This window comes from Pholcus phalangioides, unplaced genomic scaffold (genome assembly GCF_987345545.1).
Source record: "Pholcus phalangioides strain wild (caught in Gottingen) unplaced genomic scaffold, Ppha-v1.0 ptg000003l_1, whole genome shotgun sequence".
Lineage (NCBI taxonomy): Eukaryota > Metazoa > Arthropoda > Arachnida > Araneae > Pholcidae > Pholcus > Pholcus phalangioides.
The window spans coordinates 23,096,447-23,112,314 of NW_028301596.1; the positions used below are offsets into that span (position 1 = coordinate 23,096,447).

Below are 15,868 nucleotides of genomic sequence, written 5' to 3' on the forward strand. Positions count from 1 at the left end.
AACAGTTCCGGTCCTGCCATTGGTCTTGTCTGCATCGGCGATGCATTCTTTTTCCGCCTCTGGAATATCCATCACTTTCCTTGGAAGTACTTCGTTACTACCACATCCGAGAAGGGCGATGTGTTTCCTCGGCGTGTGCAACTGGTCGTTCCCCATGCCCAAGGAAAATCCGTGTTTCCTCAAGAAGTCCACTCCGATGATGCACGTATCCCTTATGTCTGCCACGAAGACGGTAGACAGTGTGTTGATAGGTGACCGTGGCGAACTTCAGTGAGACTTTCAATTTCCCTCGCACGGTCATTTTCTGTCTTGTGACTGTCTGCAGCGTCAGCGATGGTGGTACGTAGAGAAGTCGTTGCTGGAATTTCCGAGAGAAGTCCGTCCTGACGATGCTCACGTTGGCTACGGTGTCGATGACCTTCCTACACGGCAGTCCATCAATCTCGCCTTTTACGTGGAGTCCGTGGTCTCCTCCGTGCAGCTGTGAGACGTGGTACACTCGGCATGGCGCATCTTCGCATAGCTGCGACTGAGCATGCGCTCCGCAGGTGGCCTTTTCCGTGGCGTTTCCAGCTTCCAAACGACTTGTCTTTCTGCGTCACACGATCGTTCCTGGCACTCTTCAGAAGATCTTTCAGCTCTCTGATGATATCCGCCGTAGAGTCCTCCGCAACAGCACCGCTGACCATATGTCTGTCTCTCCTCGAAGCTTGCTGGGCTGTTTCGAATTTCATAGCGTAGAAAAGAGCACTTCTCACGTTCTTGTATTCATCCAGACGCAACGCCTGCTGGATGTCCGGATCCTTTACGGAGTCGACGAAGCATTGCTGAGTCAGTCCATCCCTGATGTCCGACGGGGAGTCCGTGAAGCCAACTGTTAGAGCCTTTCGATGTCCATGGCCAGTTCTTGCAATGTCTCTTTCGCTTTCTGCTGCGTGGTCTTCAGTTGCCATTGACCTAAAAGGAAAAATACACCCTCGGGCTAAATATAAGATCTACACTGATGGCGCCAAGACTGGAGTGACTTCGGCTATGGTTAACTAGCCGAACTAGGATGACTTGAAGATAAGTAACTGGAGCAATAAACTCAACGATCTAAATACGGTATTCAGACAGAGCTGTTTGCGCTGCTCACAGCTACGCAACAGGCAAGCGCCAGCAAAAAAGAAACACACATTCTTTCTGATTCACTTTCTTCGTTATATGCGGTTCTAGACCCCTTATCACACCACATGATGGCTAGGAAGATTAGAGAACTATTACTGCCAAATAGACATATCTACATCTCATGGATCAGAGCGCATAGAGGAAATACTGGGAATGAAGCAGCTGATCTATTAGCCAAAAGAGCTACCGAAAGACCAGGACCAGATTTCTCTATCCTTCTTCCGAAGTCGTGGACGATGAAGAAATTGCGAAATGATCTGTCACAGAAATGGCAATCACCATGGTCAAATGACACGAAAACAGGTCGTAAGATCTATGAAGTTCTTCCACAAGTTAAATGTTCGTCAGAGCTGGATAGCTGGATCGATCTTCCTCGGCGGATTCACGTCGGAGAGTGGCGGCTATGTGGCAGGCCTTGAGCATACAGTTCCATCCGTTCGCGGAGGCAATCATCTCGAACTGGGTTCTGAAGATCTTCAGACCATACGACGGTCTTCCCGTCGTATGTCGAGGGCTTGATGTTCAGCCGCATGACGTCAGCTATGGCTATATATAAAGATATACGAAGCCCAGGAGATTAAATAGGAAGTAATTAGCCCCGGACCTACTTTTGAATTGGATATCCCTGCAATGACATTGATTTCAACTTTTTATTTACATCTTCTCAAGCATGAAAATTAATGTCTCCGTATTGTCTTTTAATATTCAACTGCATAAATTCATATAGTTTAGGATGTTTTAAAATTAATTATGGACCCATAAAGTGCATCGAGGAAATTCCACAGCTTTAACTAAGCATTTTTGGATACTGAAATAGGGAAGATGGATAACTTGAAGTTCAAAAGGAGGGGATCGAAATACTTAGCGCCCCTTAAAAAAAGGAAAAAAAAAAGTATTCATTTCTACGTTTCTTTAAATCTAGATTTGTTTCTTTCATGAGTCGCGCTGGAAGTCGCCATATTGGTTAACTTGGACACGGTTTGCATGTCCCTCAAAGCAAGAGGAAGATATCGCATGATCCAAAAAGCCTCATTGAAGAAAACCCGGGCAGCGCCGGGTATTATAGCTAGTTCATAATAATATTTCATTTACCCCTCCTAAATGTCTTACTTGTTACAGTGGCAACACTACTTCATATCTGGACCTCTGTTTGAGTTCCCTAATATTCATCGTAGAATTATTTGGTCAGCAACGTCCTCATTATATAGCAGTCATCACCTATAGCATATCACTATTTCTTCTAATAACTCTTTATATACATCAATGAAAAGTATAATTCATTGGCCCTCAGTTACTTCTTGCCTTAAAGAACTTAATGAATCCTCATGTTTTCAAACTCTTTATGAGCAAGTGTTGCACACATTACCAAATCCTCACAAACTACTTTTTCCGTTACTCATTCATATAAAATTCCCCTTAATGTGGAACGTCGCTTACTTCTAAAAAATAAGAAATTCCGATTATTGTCTATCGGTAATTTTATTATTTACAAAAAATACGCTACATTTTTCAGACGCCATCCAAAACAATTTATCATTTCACTTTATTGGCTCATCTCGTGACTTCAACAATATGTTAGAAAGCCCATTTGCAGAAGGTGAACTTCTCAAAGCAGTTTGTACTGGTAGATCCAATATTCCAGGTCCTGATGGGAACCCACTTAAAACTTTCAGACTTCTTCCTACGAAAGTTTTGGAGTTTCTACAATCTTTCAATAACTTATGGCTTTCCTCGTCTGTCCCCCGAGCTTTCAAAGAAAGTCGTATAATTTTTATCCAAAAATCAGGAAGAACTCCGTCTGATCCCAAGTCCTTTAGACTTCTTACACCAATTAACAATATAAGCAAGAGTTTTGAATGAATCATTCTACACAGGCTAAGTTGGATTACACTTAAACATAAAATCCTTCAGTCTTGCTTTTATGGCTTCAGACCTAAAACAGGATCTGAGGCCTACTTAAGAGGGACTTGCATCAGAAATTTACAATTCTTTAAAAAAATTAAATCTGCTATATTATGGCCACAAATATTTACAGTGATTATGATTCAATTCCTTGTTGTTTGCTTTTACATAAATGGGCTATGATGGGTTTTTCAAAAACTTTCCTCACATGGCTTTAAAATTATCTTACTTTGAGGAATCATTTTATTCAATAGAGAGGTGTGTCATCACAATCATTTCTCCCTTTTCTTGGTCTACTCTAGGGATCTTCTTTATCCCCCACACTCTTCGTATTATATACATTAGACATCACTGAATCCTCACATTAAAACCTTATTAAAACCTTCCTGTTTGCAGATGATATTTTTATTATGAGTAGTTCGTCAGATGGCATTATTGCAGAAAAATAATTTAAACGAATCCATATCAAAAATTTTACTGTGGGCCTCCAGCAGTGCCCTTGAGATTTCCTTGGATAAATCCAACTTCCCGATTTTTGCTCGCTAACATAAGATTCCTTTCCCTTCGTTTTCTATCAACAACATCAACATTCCTTTTGTACCATATATGAAAATTTTTGGTGTCTATTTCGATCGCACATTACTCTGTAAGAAACACTTACAAAGTCTTCAAACCAAAGGCACCTACAGTATGAATATTTGCAGGTCCATCAATCACTCAGCTAGAAATATTCCTTTTGTGTAACCCATCTTCTTGAACATATTCGCTGGTATCATAGGTTATGGAGCTGTTGTCTGGCTGAATGCTTCAGACTCTACACAAAAGCTAAATTCTATTTACAATTCTATCATGAGAACTACCACACTTTTACCTCGCTTTACAAGAATTTTGAAAATGTGAATTATACTGAACTATCCTACTCTCTTGTGGATCACCTACTTTCAAGAATCAGTAACTTCTGCATAAACTCAACTGCTTCTCCCATCCAAGGCACTTCCAACCGTATAGATACTGGCTTCAGAAAACTGTGCTCTCCACTCTCCAACACATTGGACAGTGTTTTTCTCTTTCGCTCAATTTACTTTCACTGTTGCAGCCTATATATTCTGATAGACCGTGGCTTCCAAAAAATGTGACCACCACTACTGACTCGTTATATACTGACTTGTTATTCCAAAACTTCCCTAAAATTCCTGGTCTTCAACACCTCTTTCAGGTTTATGTGGACTCTCTAGACCAATGATTCCCAAAGTGGGCAATATCGCCCCCTAGGGGACGATGGAATGGTCCAAGGGGGCGTTAGAAGCTATGGGTTTAGTATAGGATCCTGTGGGCTGACTTGAGTTGGGGGGTGATGGGAATAAAAATTTTCTAAAGAAGAGGGCGATGGAACCAAAACGTTTGGGAGACTATGCTCTAGACTAGTGTTTCCCAAAGTGGGCAATATCGCCCCCTGGTGGGCGATGGAATGGTCCAAGGGGGTGATAGAACCTACTGAGTTAACATAGAATCCTATGGGTTTACTTGAGTTGGGGGGCGATGAGAGGAAAAAATTTCTGATGAAGGGGGCGATGGAACAAAACGTTTGAAAGACTATGCTCTAGACCAGTGATTCCCAACGTGGGCGTTAACGCCCCCTTGGGGGCGATGAAATATTCCAGGGGGGGGGCGGTAGAAGCTACGGGTATAACATAGGATCCTATGGGTTAGATTGCGTTGGGGGGCGATGGGAGAAAAAAAATTCTGAAGAAGGGGGCGATGGAACAAAAAAAGTTGGGAAACTATGCTCTAGACCCATATGCCATATTAGTGGCCACTGACGCCTCAAAAGTCCAGCAAGTTGCTTGTGGAGCTTATAGCTCTTCACTTGATAGTATTAAAACCTGGTTCATAAATCCCAGTTCTTCAATATGTACCGGTGAAGCAATTGCCATTACTATGGCTTTGAAGTATTTATCTGTTCGTAATCGTCCTCTCATCATTTTTTCAGATTGCAAATCCATTCTCATGGCACTGAAGTCCTTTTCCTTTAAATCTCACTCTGTCATTCATCTTTTGTTTCCATGTGGGCTATAGTTCCTATTCTATACACATTCACTTAATTTGGGTTCCAGACCACTCTGATATCATTATGAATGAAATAATCGACAATATAGTCAGAAATAGGGCCTCCTCATCAAACGTGATTACCTTTCACACGCATCTATCCTGAAGATGTAAAAGCCATCCCACCGTCTCAAATTCAAATCATCTATACAGTATTCCTACAGTGTTCACTCCCAAATTTTTTTATCTTTCACAAGTGCTGCGCTAAATATTCTCATCTTTTCACATCTAGAAGATTTGAAAACCTTTCCTACAAACTTATTGTTGATAGAGTTGAATTCCTATCTTCATTTCCTAATCCTCCGCCCATTTTCCCTTCACATGCTCTCGTTTTACACACATTCGTAACTGTACCTTTAATAAAACACATCCAAAGATTAAGGATTGGTCTAATTTTTGCTCTCACAACTCTGTTGAAGGCATAAAAATTATGGGAGAATATGCAGCTAAATGTAAACGTTTTTAATTTCCAAATTCTGCTCAATTTTTCTCTAAACCTTTTTTCTCTGATTCACTTTTCCAATTTTAACACACACTAGTCAAGGGACTGCACGTCATTATCATATAAGGGACCAAGCATCGTCCTCTTGGTCTGAAGGCTTCTTCTCCATTTCATCCCCATTTGATCTTTTTCAGGCATTCTTCGATGCTATTTTTATACATATTTTTTGTGAGAGAGAATTTTCTCTTCTAATGCATATACCGTATGTGTCTACTTTTCTTTTTACCGTGATTCATTCCAGGGTATGGCTGTGGATATATAGAACCCTGAATAATATTACAGGCACGCGGCCTGCGTAAGCACATTCTTCCGTCTCTCCATTTTTTCAGTTGTAACCCTTCTTATAATTAATTGTTTAATTAAATTGTTCCGGAAGTTATGGAAAAAATCTGGCTCAACTTATATTATTAAACGCCGACGAGAGAAACACAATAGTGTAATTTTCTTTTTTTTTCTCCCCAGCTTATACGTTTGGCATCCCAGATACGGTGGCTGGAATCACCATTTTGGCAGCTGGAACGAGCGTACCGGAGCTTGTAGCAAGTATCATTGTCGTCAAAAACGGTAGGATGTGTAACAATTCTTTTATAAATCAAGGGCGGCCAACCTTTTTTCCAAGCCGTGCAAAACCAGGATTATTTTCAATGCACGTGCCACTCTTTGCGAATTTTAATATGCAGACCATACGTTCACGGGACACGAGCATTCTTTTCGTTACTTACCAAAAGGAGGACTTGGAGACACGGGCATATTTACAGGTGGGGGGGAGTCAAGTGAGTTATAGCAAAGCCTCTTAGATATTACAAGCCTGAAACATATCTTCGTGACGTCACAACCCGGGTCCTACCGCGTACACGCTTCACTTTACTCAAGCATTTAAAACTCGCAACCAACGTACTTTTTTACAATTGGAAGGAAAAACTGATGATGAATTTTCATTTTTTTATTACTATTATTACCTAGTAGGGTTACACGAAAACACTGAATATTAAATTAATTAATTGATTAATATTATTATTTATATTATAAATTATTTTTTTCATATTTAATTAATTAATTAAATATGAAAAAATATAGAGGTTTCAAATTCTCTGCCAACAAGTAGGCCTATTTCTAGATTTTTTTGCTCCCAAGCAAATATTTTTGAAAAATCAGGCAGAATATATTTGACTGTTCAGCGATTTTTTTCAATTTCTTTATTTATATATAATATAACTTACTAGAATTTATATTTAAAATTAAAGTATACACAGACAATTACAAAAAAAAAAAAAAACAATGTTCATTCAAATGGAATTCAATAATTCAAATGGAAATTGATTGCTGCTCTAAACTTTACCATAAAATTTTTGTAAATGTTCAAATTATTAATGTATAAAGTAATTGTTGTTATTAATGTATGGGGAACTTCGAAAACAACATTTCAAAATTTTGATCGGATAATTACACATATACTCTCTTGCAATATTACACATTATGAAAAGTCTTACTCTTATTGTGTGGACTCATTTATAAAATTTCCATAAAATAAATTTTAGTTTCTAATTTTAAATTGTGAATTATGAACACATAAATAACATTTTATTTTCAGAATTTTAGTTGAAAATATTTAATGGGATCGTTTTTTTTAAATATTAAGTTTCAAAATTAAAAAGACGTATATCTCCTTAAAAATGCAAAACATTTTTTCACACGTCTAATTAAAACACACACACACACACACACCTTTATACTTCTCTCAAAAATACTTCGAATTAAATAAAAAACTATTCAATTCAAAGATCGAATAGTTGAATAAGATTGTTTATAGCAGCAAGTTTCTTTTAATTGAGACTTGGCGTTAAAGTTATCATTTTTAGTTTTTATGTAATTATTCAGGAATACGTTAGATAGTATTTTGATACAATCATGACAGAGAGAGAAACTTACTACGCAGATACCTTTGAAATATTATTTTGATTGTCCATAATCTTGTATTGATGTCCAATTGAAGCCTTCTTATAAAATGTTCCTGGCTTAACATAAATTTTGGGCATTGTCAAACGAACTAACTTCTCAATTTCAAGAAGTTCGCAACATTTTCCTGCTAGATGTTTCACGCTTGAGTTCTGTACCATACTCCGGAAGACCTCCATTTTGCAGCAATACTTGAAGTAATATACTGAGGTAGTATCACAGTTTATTTGAATTCCTCACAAGGCGATATGCAGCTGGATTGTTGAAATAAAATACTGATGTCGATAATAACATTTATGGGAAATAGCGAGCAGCTTTCATAAAACTCAGTTCCAAAGGTTTCACTTATTTTACCATGAAGTACATTTTTCGGTCTTTTCCTAAGAACCACTCGTCAAAAGACTCAGATACAAAATGATTATCGTGCGAGACGGTGACTCTTGAACTGTTTTTCTTGTTTGCCATTGATTTCATTATTCCTTTACTCTGGTGACTTTCTTATAATTGTTAACTTTGTTTGTTAACATGATGATTATCAAACAAGGATTATCCGATTAGGGGTGCTAAAATTGGATTTATTTCCTCCGTAGGACGAGGTTTCAATTTATTATTTGCACTATCCATTGAAGTGCTACTGTTATGATCAGTGTCAGCACTTTCAATATGGTTATTTTCAGTGTCTTCGAAAATGTTCTCGCTAACTACTACATTATTTTAATTATGTTCCATCTCGCTATCTACAGGGTCAGTTCTGTTATCCTCACCATCTAAAGAACTGTTTTCCTTAACCATTCTCCCACTGAATAAAGAATTATCATGGAACTGCGGCTCACCTATCACTTTATGATACATTTCATTTTCCAAAAAATGGACATCCCGCGCATTAGTTATTTTCTTTGTTACAGGATCAATCAACCTATATCCCTATCTTTCATGACAATAGCCAACAAACATTAGTTCTGCTTTTTCTTTCCATTTCGAACGTTTCTGTTTTGTGATATGAGCAAATGCTCGACATCCAAACACCCTCAAGTACTCCAAATTTGGTTTCTCACCATAAAACTTTTCATATGGAGTCATGCCTGAAACTGCTATAGTAGGAGAGATATTTTTACAGTGATTTGCTGTTTGAACTGCTTCAGCCCAATAAATAGGATCGAGGTGGGCATCCACCAACATTGATCGTGCTCGTTCAACTTGGGTTCTGTTGGTACACTCTGCAACGCCCATCTGTTCTGGTGTATAAGGGATTGATTTCTGATGTAAAATACCCTTTGAAGCTAAGTACTCTTCCATTGTAGAGTTCAGGTATTCAGTACCATTATCAGAGCGCAAAACTTTGATTATTTTACCAGTTTGCCTTTCTACAAATGTTTGAAATGCTCTGAATTTTTCAAACACTTCTGACTTATTTCTTAAGAAATAAATGAATGAAAAACGTGACAAGTCATCAATGAAACTCAGAAAGTAACGAAAACCGCCAATTGATGAGACACTCTTTGGTCCACACAAATCACTATGAAATATTCCTAGCAATTCTTTTGCCCGTTTAGCTTTACTCTTAGGAAATGGTTGTCTATGCATTTTGCCTTTATAATTTAATTAAATTATTTATTAATTCACAGGTGGAGTCGACTGATCTAATGTATATATGAGCTGACATCATCATCATCGTGCCCCCCCCCCCCAGACTTCCAAGTCAATCTCCGCCTATGCTTTAATATTTTCCAATATTTATTCTTTTTTACATGCAGGATGCCCCTGCATCCTTTTTATTGTATTTATTTATTTAAAAGAACCCGGATTCCCGGAAAGAGAGTCCGGGTTTTAGTTTATAATTATTTTTTTCATTACAATTATGCTTGTTGGTTTTAGCATTTTTATGCTCGCTCAATCCAGCTCTTATTTATGTTTCCATTTCTCTTGTGTTTCATGATATTTTTCATATTGTTTTCTATGCTGGCAATTTTTTTTTTCCGGCGCTCGTAATGTGTCTAACGGCCTTGGCGACTTTTGATGGGGTCGTCGGACATATTTGGCGCCGGAAAAAAAAAAGTCCCCGAAAATCGCCAACCTGGGGCCGAGGCTGTTCCATTAAGAGAACAGCCAATACCTTCTAAAGCAGAGCTCTAGAAGGTGTTGGAACAGCACAGTAAAGATACATTAGATACCCATAACTGCATAGTGGCGACATCTAGTGGGCAAATTCGTAACTTACATTTTTAACACTTTCGGGTCTGAGCTATTTCGACTGTTTGTCCCTGTGGACTGAGGATTTTTGGCACTTTTCATGATTTTTTTTTTAAATACTTACATATACATCTTACTTACATATACTTATAAACTGAAGAGCCAAAAAAACTGGTAGGCGTGCGTATGCAAATAAAGAGATATGGAACCAATCAGAGTACGGCGCTGCGGTCGGCAACGCCTATATAACACAACAACTGCTGCTACAATGGCAGGTTATCGAGATTTAAGTGAGTTTGAACGTGGTGTTATAGTCGGCGCACGAGAGATGGGACATAGCATCTCCGAGGTAGCGATGAAATTTGGATTTTCGCGTACGACCATTTCACGAGTGTACCGTGAATATCAGGAATCCGGTAAAAAATTAATTCTACGACATCGCTGCGGCCGGAAAAAGATCATGCGAGAACGCACAAAGCTTTACGCCTCGCCTGGGCCCGACAACACCGACATTGGACTGTTGAGGACTGGAAACACGTTGCCTGGTCTGACGAGTCTCGGTTCCAATTGCTTCGAGCTGATGGACGTGTACGGGTATGGAGACAACCTCATGAATCCATGGACCCTACATGTCAACAGGGGACTGTTCAAGCGGTAAAATTTCGTTTTGTGATTGGCTCCGCCATTTTTATTTTTCTTTCCCCCTCCTTTGCTCTTGTAGCCGGTTCATTTTGAATTCCACTCTATTGCGAGTAAGTCTCGCTGTAAGGAGTATTTTCACTGTTTGTTACTGATATGAAGGAACTTCATATAGTTTCGGAACGCGCGTATAGCCGTGGTTCCTTTTTGCAATTTAGGGTCAACATATGTCGGTCGTTCAATAGTATCTTCCCGTTAATGCACGTATCGCAGTTCAGGGAACGCCCATATATTCCCTATCAATCATACCAACTACCTTGTCTTAATAATTGACAAACCGCTGTTTCACCAAACAAACAGCTCAGGTATTTTTTGGAATTAATATTGTTTTTGCAACATTTTTCGAAAATTAATATTATTGTGTTTTGCAAAAAACATTTCATTCTTCAATTTTCTTATATACATATATATGTGTCTATTATCTATTCTAGTAATCGTTTTTGCATATACGTACATTTACAAATTTTTGACCATTTGTAATTTATTTTTTGCTCGACTATTAATTTGTGCATATGAATATTTCATTACTTTAAAAAAAAAATTCGTATTGCTTATTTTTTGCTATTTTCCAACAATTTTTTTTTTGTACATGTCAATGCTATATCAGTTGCCGTGACTATATTGTCATATCGTCGTAACTATATTTCAAATTTCCTTTATTTAAGATTTTTAAACACAGTTACAAAACATTTAGGGGCTAAGCAAGCTTGTGAGCCCAAAAAACAATATCCGATACATATCTGTCGGCATAAATAATAACGAGAGAAAAAAAGAAATAAAAAAACACACATATATATAACACCAACAAATAAGTGGCAACGGGAATGGAATTGATAAACAAAAAAATTTGGCATTTAGCAGCGTATGCAAGATAAAAGAAGATTACATTACAATATCAAGCAGATAATTTAAATCTTCTTGAGTTTACAACCAAGATTTTAAATTGATAAAAAAGATGTACATGAAGATTGTTCTTTTATTAACTGAGGAAGTAAATCAAATATTTTGGGAGCTAAATAAAGGAAAAAATTTTGGAAACGAGTTTTATTTGGCCTTGGTACCTGTATAGTATGACGTCTAAATTGCATTCCAGACTTATGTAATTTCAGATTGAGATGGCCACTTCTTTTATAAAACATTTTTAAACTTCTATAAACGTACAAATGTTGCAGAGGGAGTAGCTTTAATTGATTGAAAAGTGGAAATGTATGCGTGAGTCTATTTTTACTCAGAATGATACGGATGAAGGACTTCTGTGTGACAAAAAGTGAAGAAAGATTGCTGACGTATGTCCCACCACAACATGTAATGCCGTAACTCACTCTAGATTCTACTAACGCAAAATAAAGAAGTTTTAAAATGGATTGGGAACATTTATTCCTGATAAAATAAAATTTCCTAATGTTCCGATTTAATTCTACACTCAAATAATTAATATGTGTTTTCCAGGATAATTTTGAGTCTAAAAAAATCCCTAGATACTTAAAGGTGTCTACTCTATTTACAACTGTGCACATACAATCCGAGATACAGCGAATACGACGATATGACGATATCGTCGTATTCGCTGTAACATATATATGTAGTATGTAATATATAACTATATTATCATATTTTTTCGCATTGTGCCATATGCCGTCCTTCAGACTCGTGGGGGAGTACTGTGGCGCTGCTTGTCTTGTACAATTTTTATATTTTTATTATGTTTTTTTTTTGCCACTCACTAGCTAGGCATTATCTAGTGTCTTCTTGTATTGGAGTTCAGTCTGGCTCCAACTGTCGACCGAACATGTTGTAAAAATCTCTCTTCTATTTCTTCTATTAAATAACTTAAAAAGGAAAAGGAGTCATGACTCAGTATGTTTCCAAAATAACGAGACATCCACCAGCACTCGCGCCACCATAGTTTCTTTATTGTTGCCATTCAATGGTGTTAGGCGCACATAAGGTTTCGGGTTTAATGGCACAAGGACCAATAAAGATATGTCCTTATAATCATAAGGTTTCGCCACACTCCTATGCTTTTATTTCAATCATGGCTTATAAGCATTACTGCTCGTGCAATCAACAGAGTTATTTAAAGAAGGGGTTGCTGAGTTATTATTACGCAGTGGAACCCGGCTCGCACTAATCAAGGTCAAAAAAACTGCTCTCAATACAGAAGGAAATAAAATTTCGACCCGAAACAGCAGCGAACATATCTACATTCAAATTAATGAACGCAAAATAAAGTCAGAAAAAATAAATATTCGTCAGAAGATTATCGAAGTTCTCGGCTCCTTTTACATCTATTTAAACGAAATTTCTCCGTCGAATGTGTTACCACAAATCAAAAAGTATCAGCAACAGGTAAATAGTAAAATAAATATTAAAAAGTTGAAGAATTTAAATAAAATATGGCGATAAATACACCTGTTGTGCTTCGTTAAAAACATCCAAAACAGCCACGCTAAGAACCCGGATTGCGACGTCACAACTTTGGCGGAGTGATACGTTACAGCTTGTACATCTTTGGAGGCTTTGGTTATAACACAGGGTGGCGAATTCGAAGAATGAGTGACCAACAAAATTAAACTAGAATGAGAGAAGGGCGGCAAAACCGTTTATACAGTATATGCATCTCTCAATCAGATTGAAATTTCAAATGTTTCGCTTCGCTTCACCTGAAAAAGATCTCGGCGACAGGATTAGTATGTTGATAGTATCCTGGCACACATGCACCGCGTCTGAGCAGCACCTCCTAGAGATAGAAGGCCTCCGCACTCTGCTTGTGACGTCAGAAGGTAGTCTATTTTCCCTCAGAATATTCGGGGGAAAAAATCAGTATCATCGTTGTGAGGAAAGGAAATGCTCGGGCTCAGAATTGGTGATTTCTAAGCCCCACATCCAATCACTATGCGGTATTTGTAAGCCAATCAGGAAGATTCTACGCCAAAATAAGAAGAAACTAAATAGGATGCTCTGTGTTTCAAAATGTGGTAAACTTGCTAGGTAGTCTGAATGACGTTTATGGCAAACAGTGCAGAGGCCTTCTATCTTTAGGAGGTGCTGGTCTGAGACAAGCCGGAATATATCTCGGTAAAAGAATTGCTCCATGAGTTTATGTTCATAATGGTTCATATACTTCGCCAAAACATCCAGACTTGACAAAGGGCTTTGTTCTGGCATTCCTGCTCGAAATAGGGCAAGGTGCATCCTCATATTCACCAAAGCAGTATTATCGAGCTTATGCCGTTATCTCTTACAATCTCAGCGTTTATTTATTGCGTCTGATTGTCTGTTTTTGTGATTTTCAGTAGAGTGCCGCCATACGTCTTCCAAATCAGAAGTGGTAAATTAGCAATAGACGAGAATGTTCAATGAAATAAATTCCTCACTTTCATTTTGAAAAATGAATGACAGCATCTCTGAACTGTCGCTATCCAGTCGTTTGGGCATTGTGATGTACTCGCATCGCGGCGATCCAAGTTCGAACCATACTGAAGGCATAATGGTTTTCGGCCGAAGTTAGCTTTTCGCGGTTTTCCAACTTCAATGCGCGAACATAATTTAAGGTATCTAATCAATTTTTTCAATTGGCAAATTTTTGGTAGAAAATTTTAATCAAATTCGTGGAATCGATCAACTCAACCAAATTTTCAATCGAGATTAACAAAAAATTTACAGTTGACGCTCGTTATAACGACCCCATCTTATAGTGACTATTTCATTACAAAAACCGGTAAGATAAGTTCCAAATGTCTCCATAGAACGACCATCATATACGTTTTACTTTTGATATAACGACCCTCCCAATATAACGTCCGTTTTCGATGGGACGAAGGGTGGGGGTCATTATATCGAGCGTCGACTGTATGATCGGATTAGCCCCCAGGTAGAAAGAAGTTCGTCAGAATAAACATTCGTGGTTAGGGGTGTGCACACCTCCGACCCACGACATATGTTGAAAAGTATCAATTATGCAACACGATAAACGCCTAGGCTGACAATAGAAAAACCTTTCCTTCATAAAAAAACGGAAAATCTGAATCCATAGGGGATATTGCAAATTCTCACAAAACATTGCCAAGTGCAAGTAAAGCTGCCAATTATCGCAAAAAACAAAATTTTTAAATGCTGCATTAATTGTTAAATGCTGCTATAATTTGCAACTTTAATGGCATTATGCAATTAATGTTGCCAATTAGAGTCAAAAATGTTGTCAAAGGCAATTAAAGTTGGGAAAAGAATGTGAAAGGCAAGTAAAAAGAAAAAAAAAAAAAGTGGCCAACTGTCACTAAAATTGTTGAAAAATCGCACAATGCCTGGAAATAGAGGGCTACAGAAAGTAGCAATCAGTAAACGCGTAATCCACCAGAAAAAAAAACCGTACATGTTTGACAAATATAGTATCATATTATAAATGATATGTTATGAAAATATTCTTGATTTTTCGTCTCAGAAAAGAATAAAAAAAGGGGGGGGGGACTTTTCTTATAAAAAAAGTTGAAACGGCCAAAATTATACGAGAATATTCCGCGAAATGAAGGTGATACGGCCACCTTTTATATACAAGTTCCTGGCCTGCGAGCAGCATAAATATAGCATATCTGAACCGCACAGCCCGTGCAACATTGTGTACCCCTATTTTAGGATGTTCATGTGCGATAACAGTTAATTGTGTATTCTGTTATTGCAGGCATGGCCAACATGGCGATAAGCAACCTGATCGGGAGCAACATATTCGACATACTGTTCTGCCTAGGACTTCCGTGGTTGGTGAAGACGATGCTCAACCCGAAGACACATTCGTTTGTCATCAACAGCTCGGCTCTGACGTATACCACGCTCATACTGTTGTCGAACGTCGTGCTTTTCTACATATGTCTGATGGTATGCCAGTGGAAGCTGGGACTTCGCGTCGGCGTCTCGGCTCTCTGCCTCTATGCCGCTTTCCTAGTTCTCGCGTCTATGTACGAAAGCAACGTGTTCGGCGATTTCAATCCCCCAACATGCCCCACCCTTTGAGAAGACTGAGTTTCAAGCTGCATTTATCTTTCGAGAACATTCATTTCAACTTACTATGTATGTACTTATGTCCGTACGCAATAAATAAATAAAAATACTATAAACGCCTAGTTCTGTGTGAAACATGATGCGCCACACACCATCACCTAATTCTAACATAAATAGCATACACCACAAAAAAAGTCGGAAGAGATCTGCACCACATTTCATAAAATTCAGACACTCGTCATATTCACTTCAAAATACCGAAGACAGATGCCACACCAGTATAACATGAAATACGCGTAACTCTGGCAAGATAGGTGCATTAGGGCCGCATACATAACACGTTCCTGCGTG

The 15,868-nt window shown here is 38.1% G+C and overlaps 1 protein-coding gene across 1 annotated transcript in view; it reads left to right on the top strand.

Moving 5' to 3' along the window:
* Positions 1–15,639, top strand: part of LOC149088317 (sodium/potassium/calcium exchanger 5-like) — a 78,068-nt gene extending 62,429 nt beyond the window's left edge. The window contains exons 9-10 of the mRNA XM_089246874.1: positions 6,140–6,241; positions 15,201–15,639. Coding sequence (XP_089103000.1) covers positions 6,140–6,241; positions 15,201–15,529 — 431 coding nt within the window. The 3' untranslated portion in view covers positions 15,530–15,639. The remainder of the gene's footprint in view (positions 1–6,139; positions 6,242–15,200) is intronic.
* Positions 15,640–15,868: the final 229 nt, after the last annotated feature.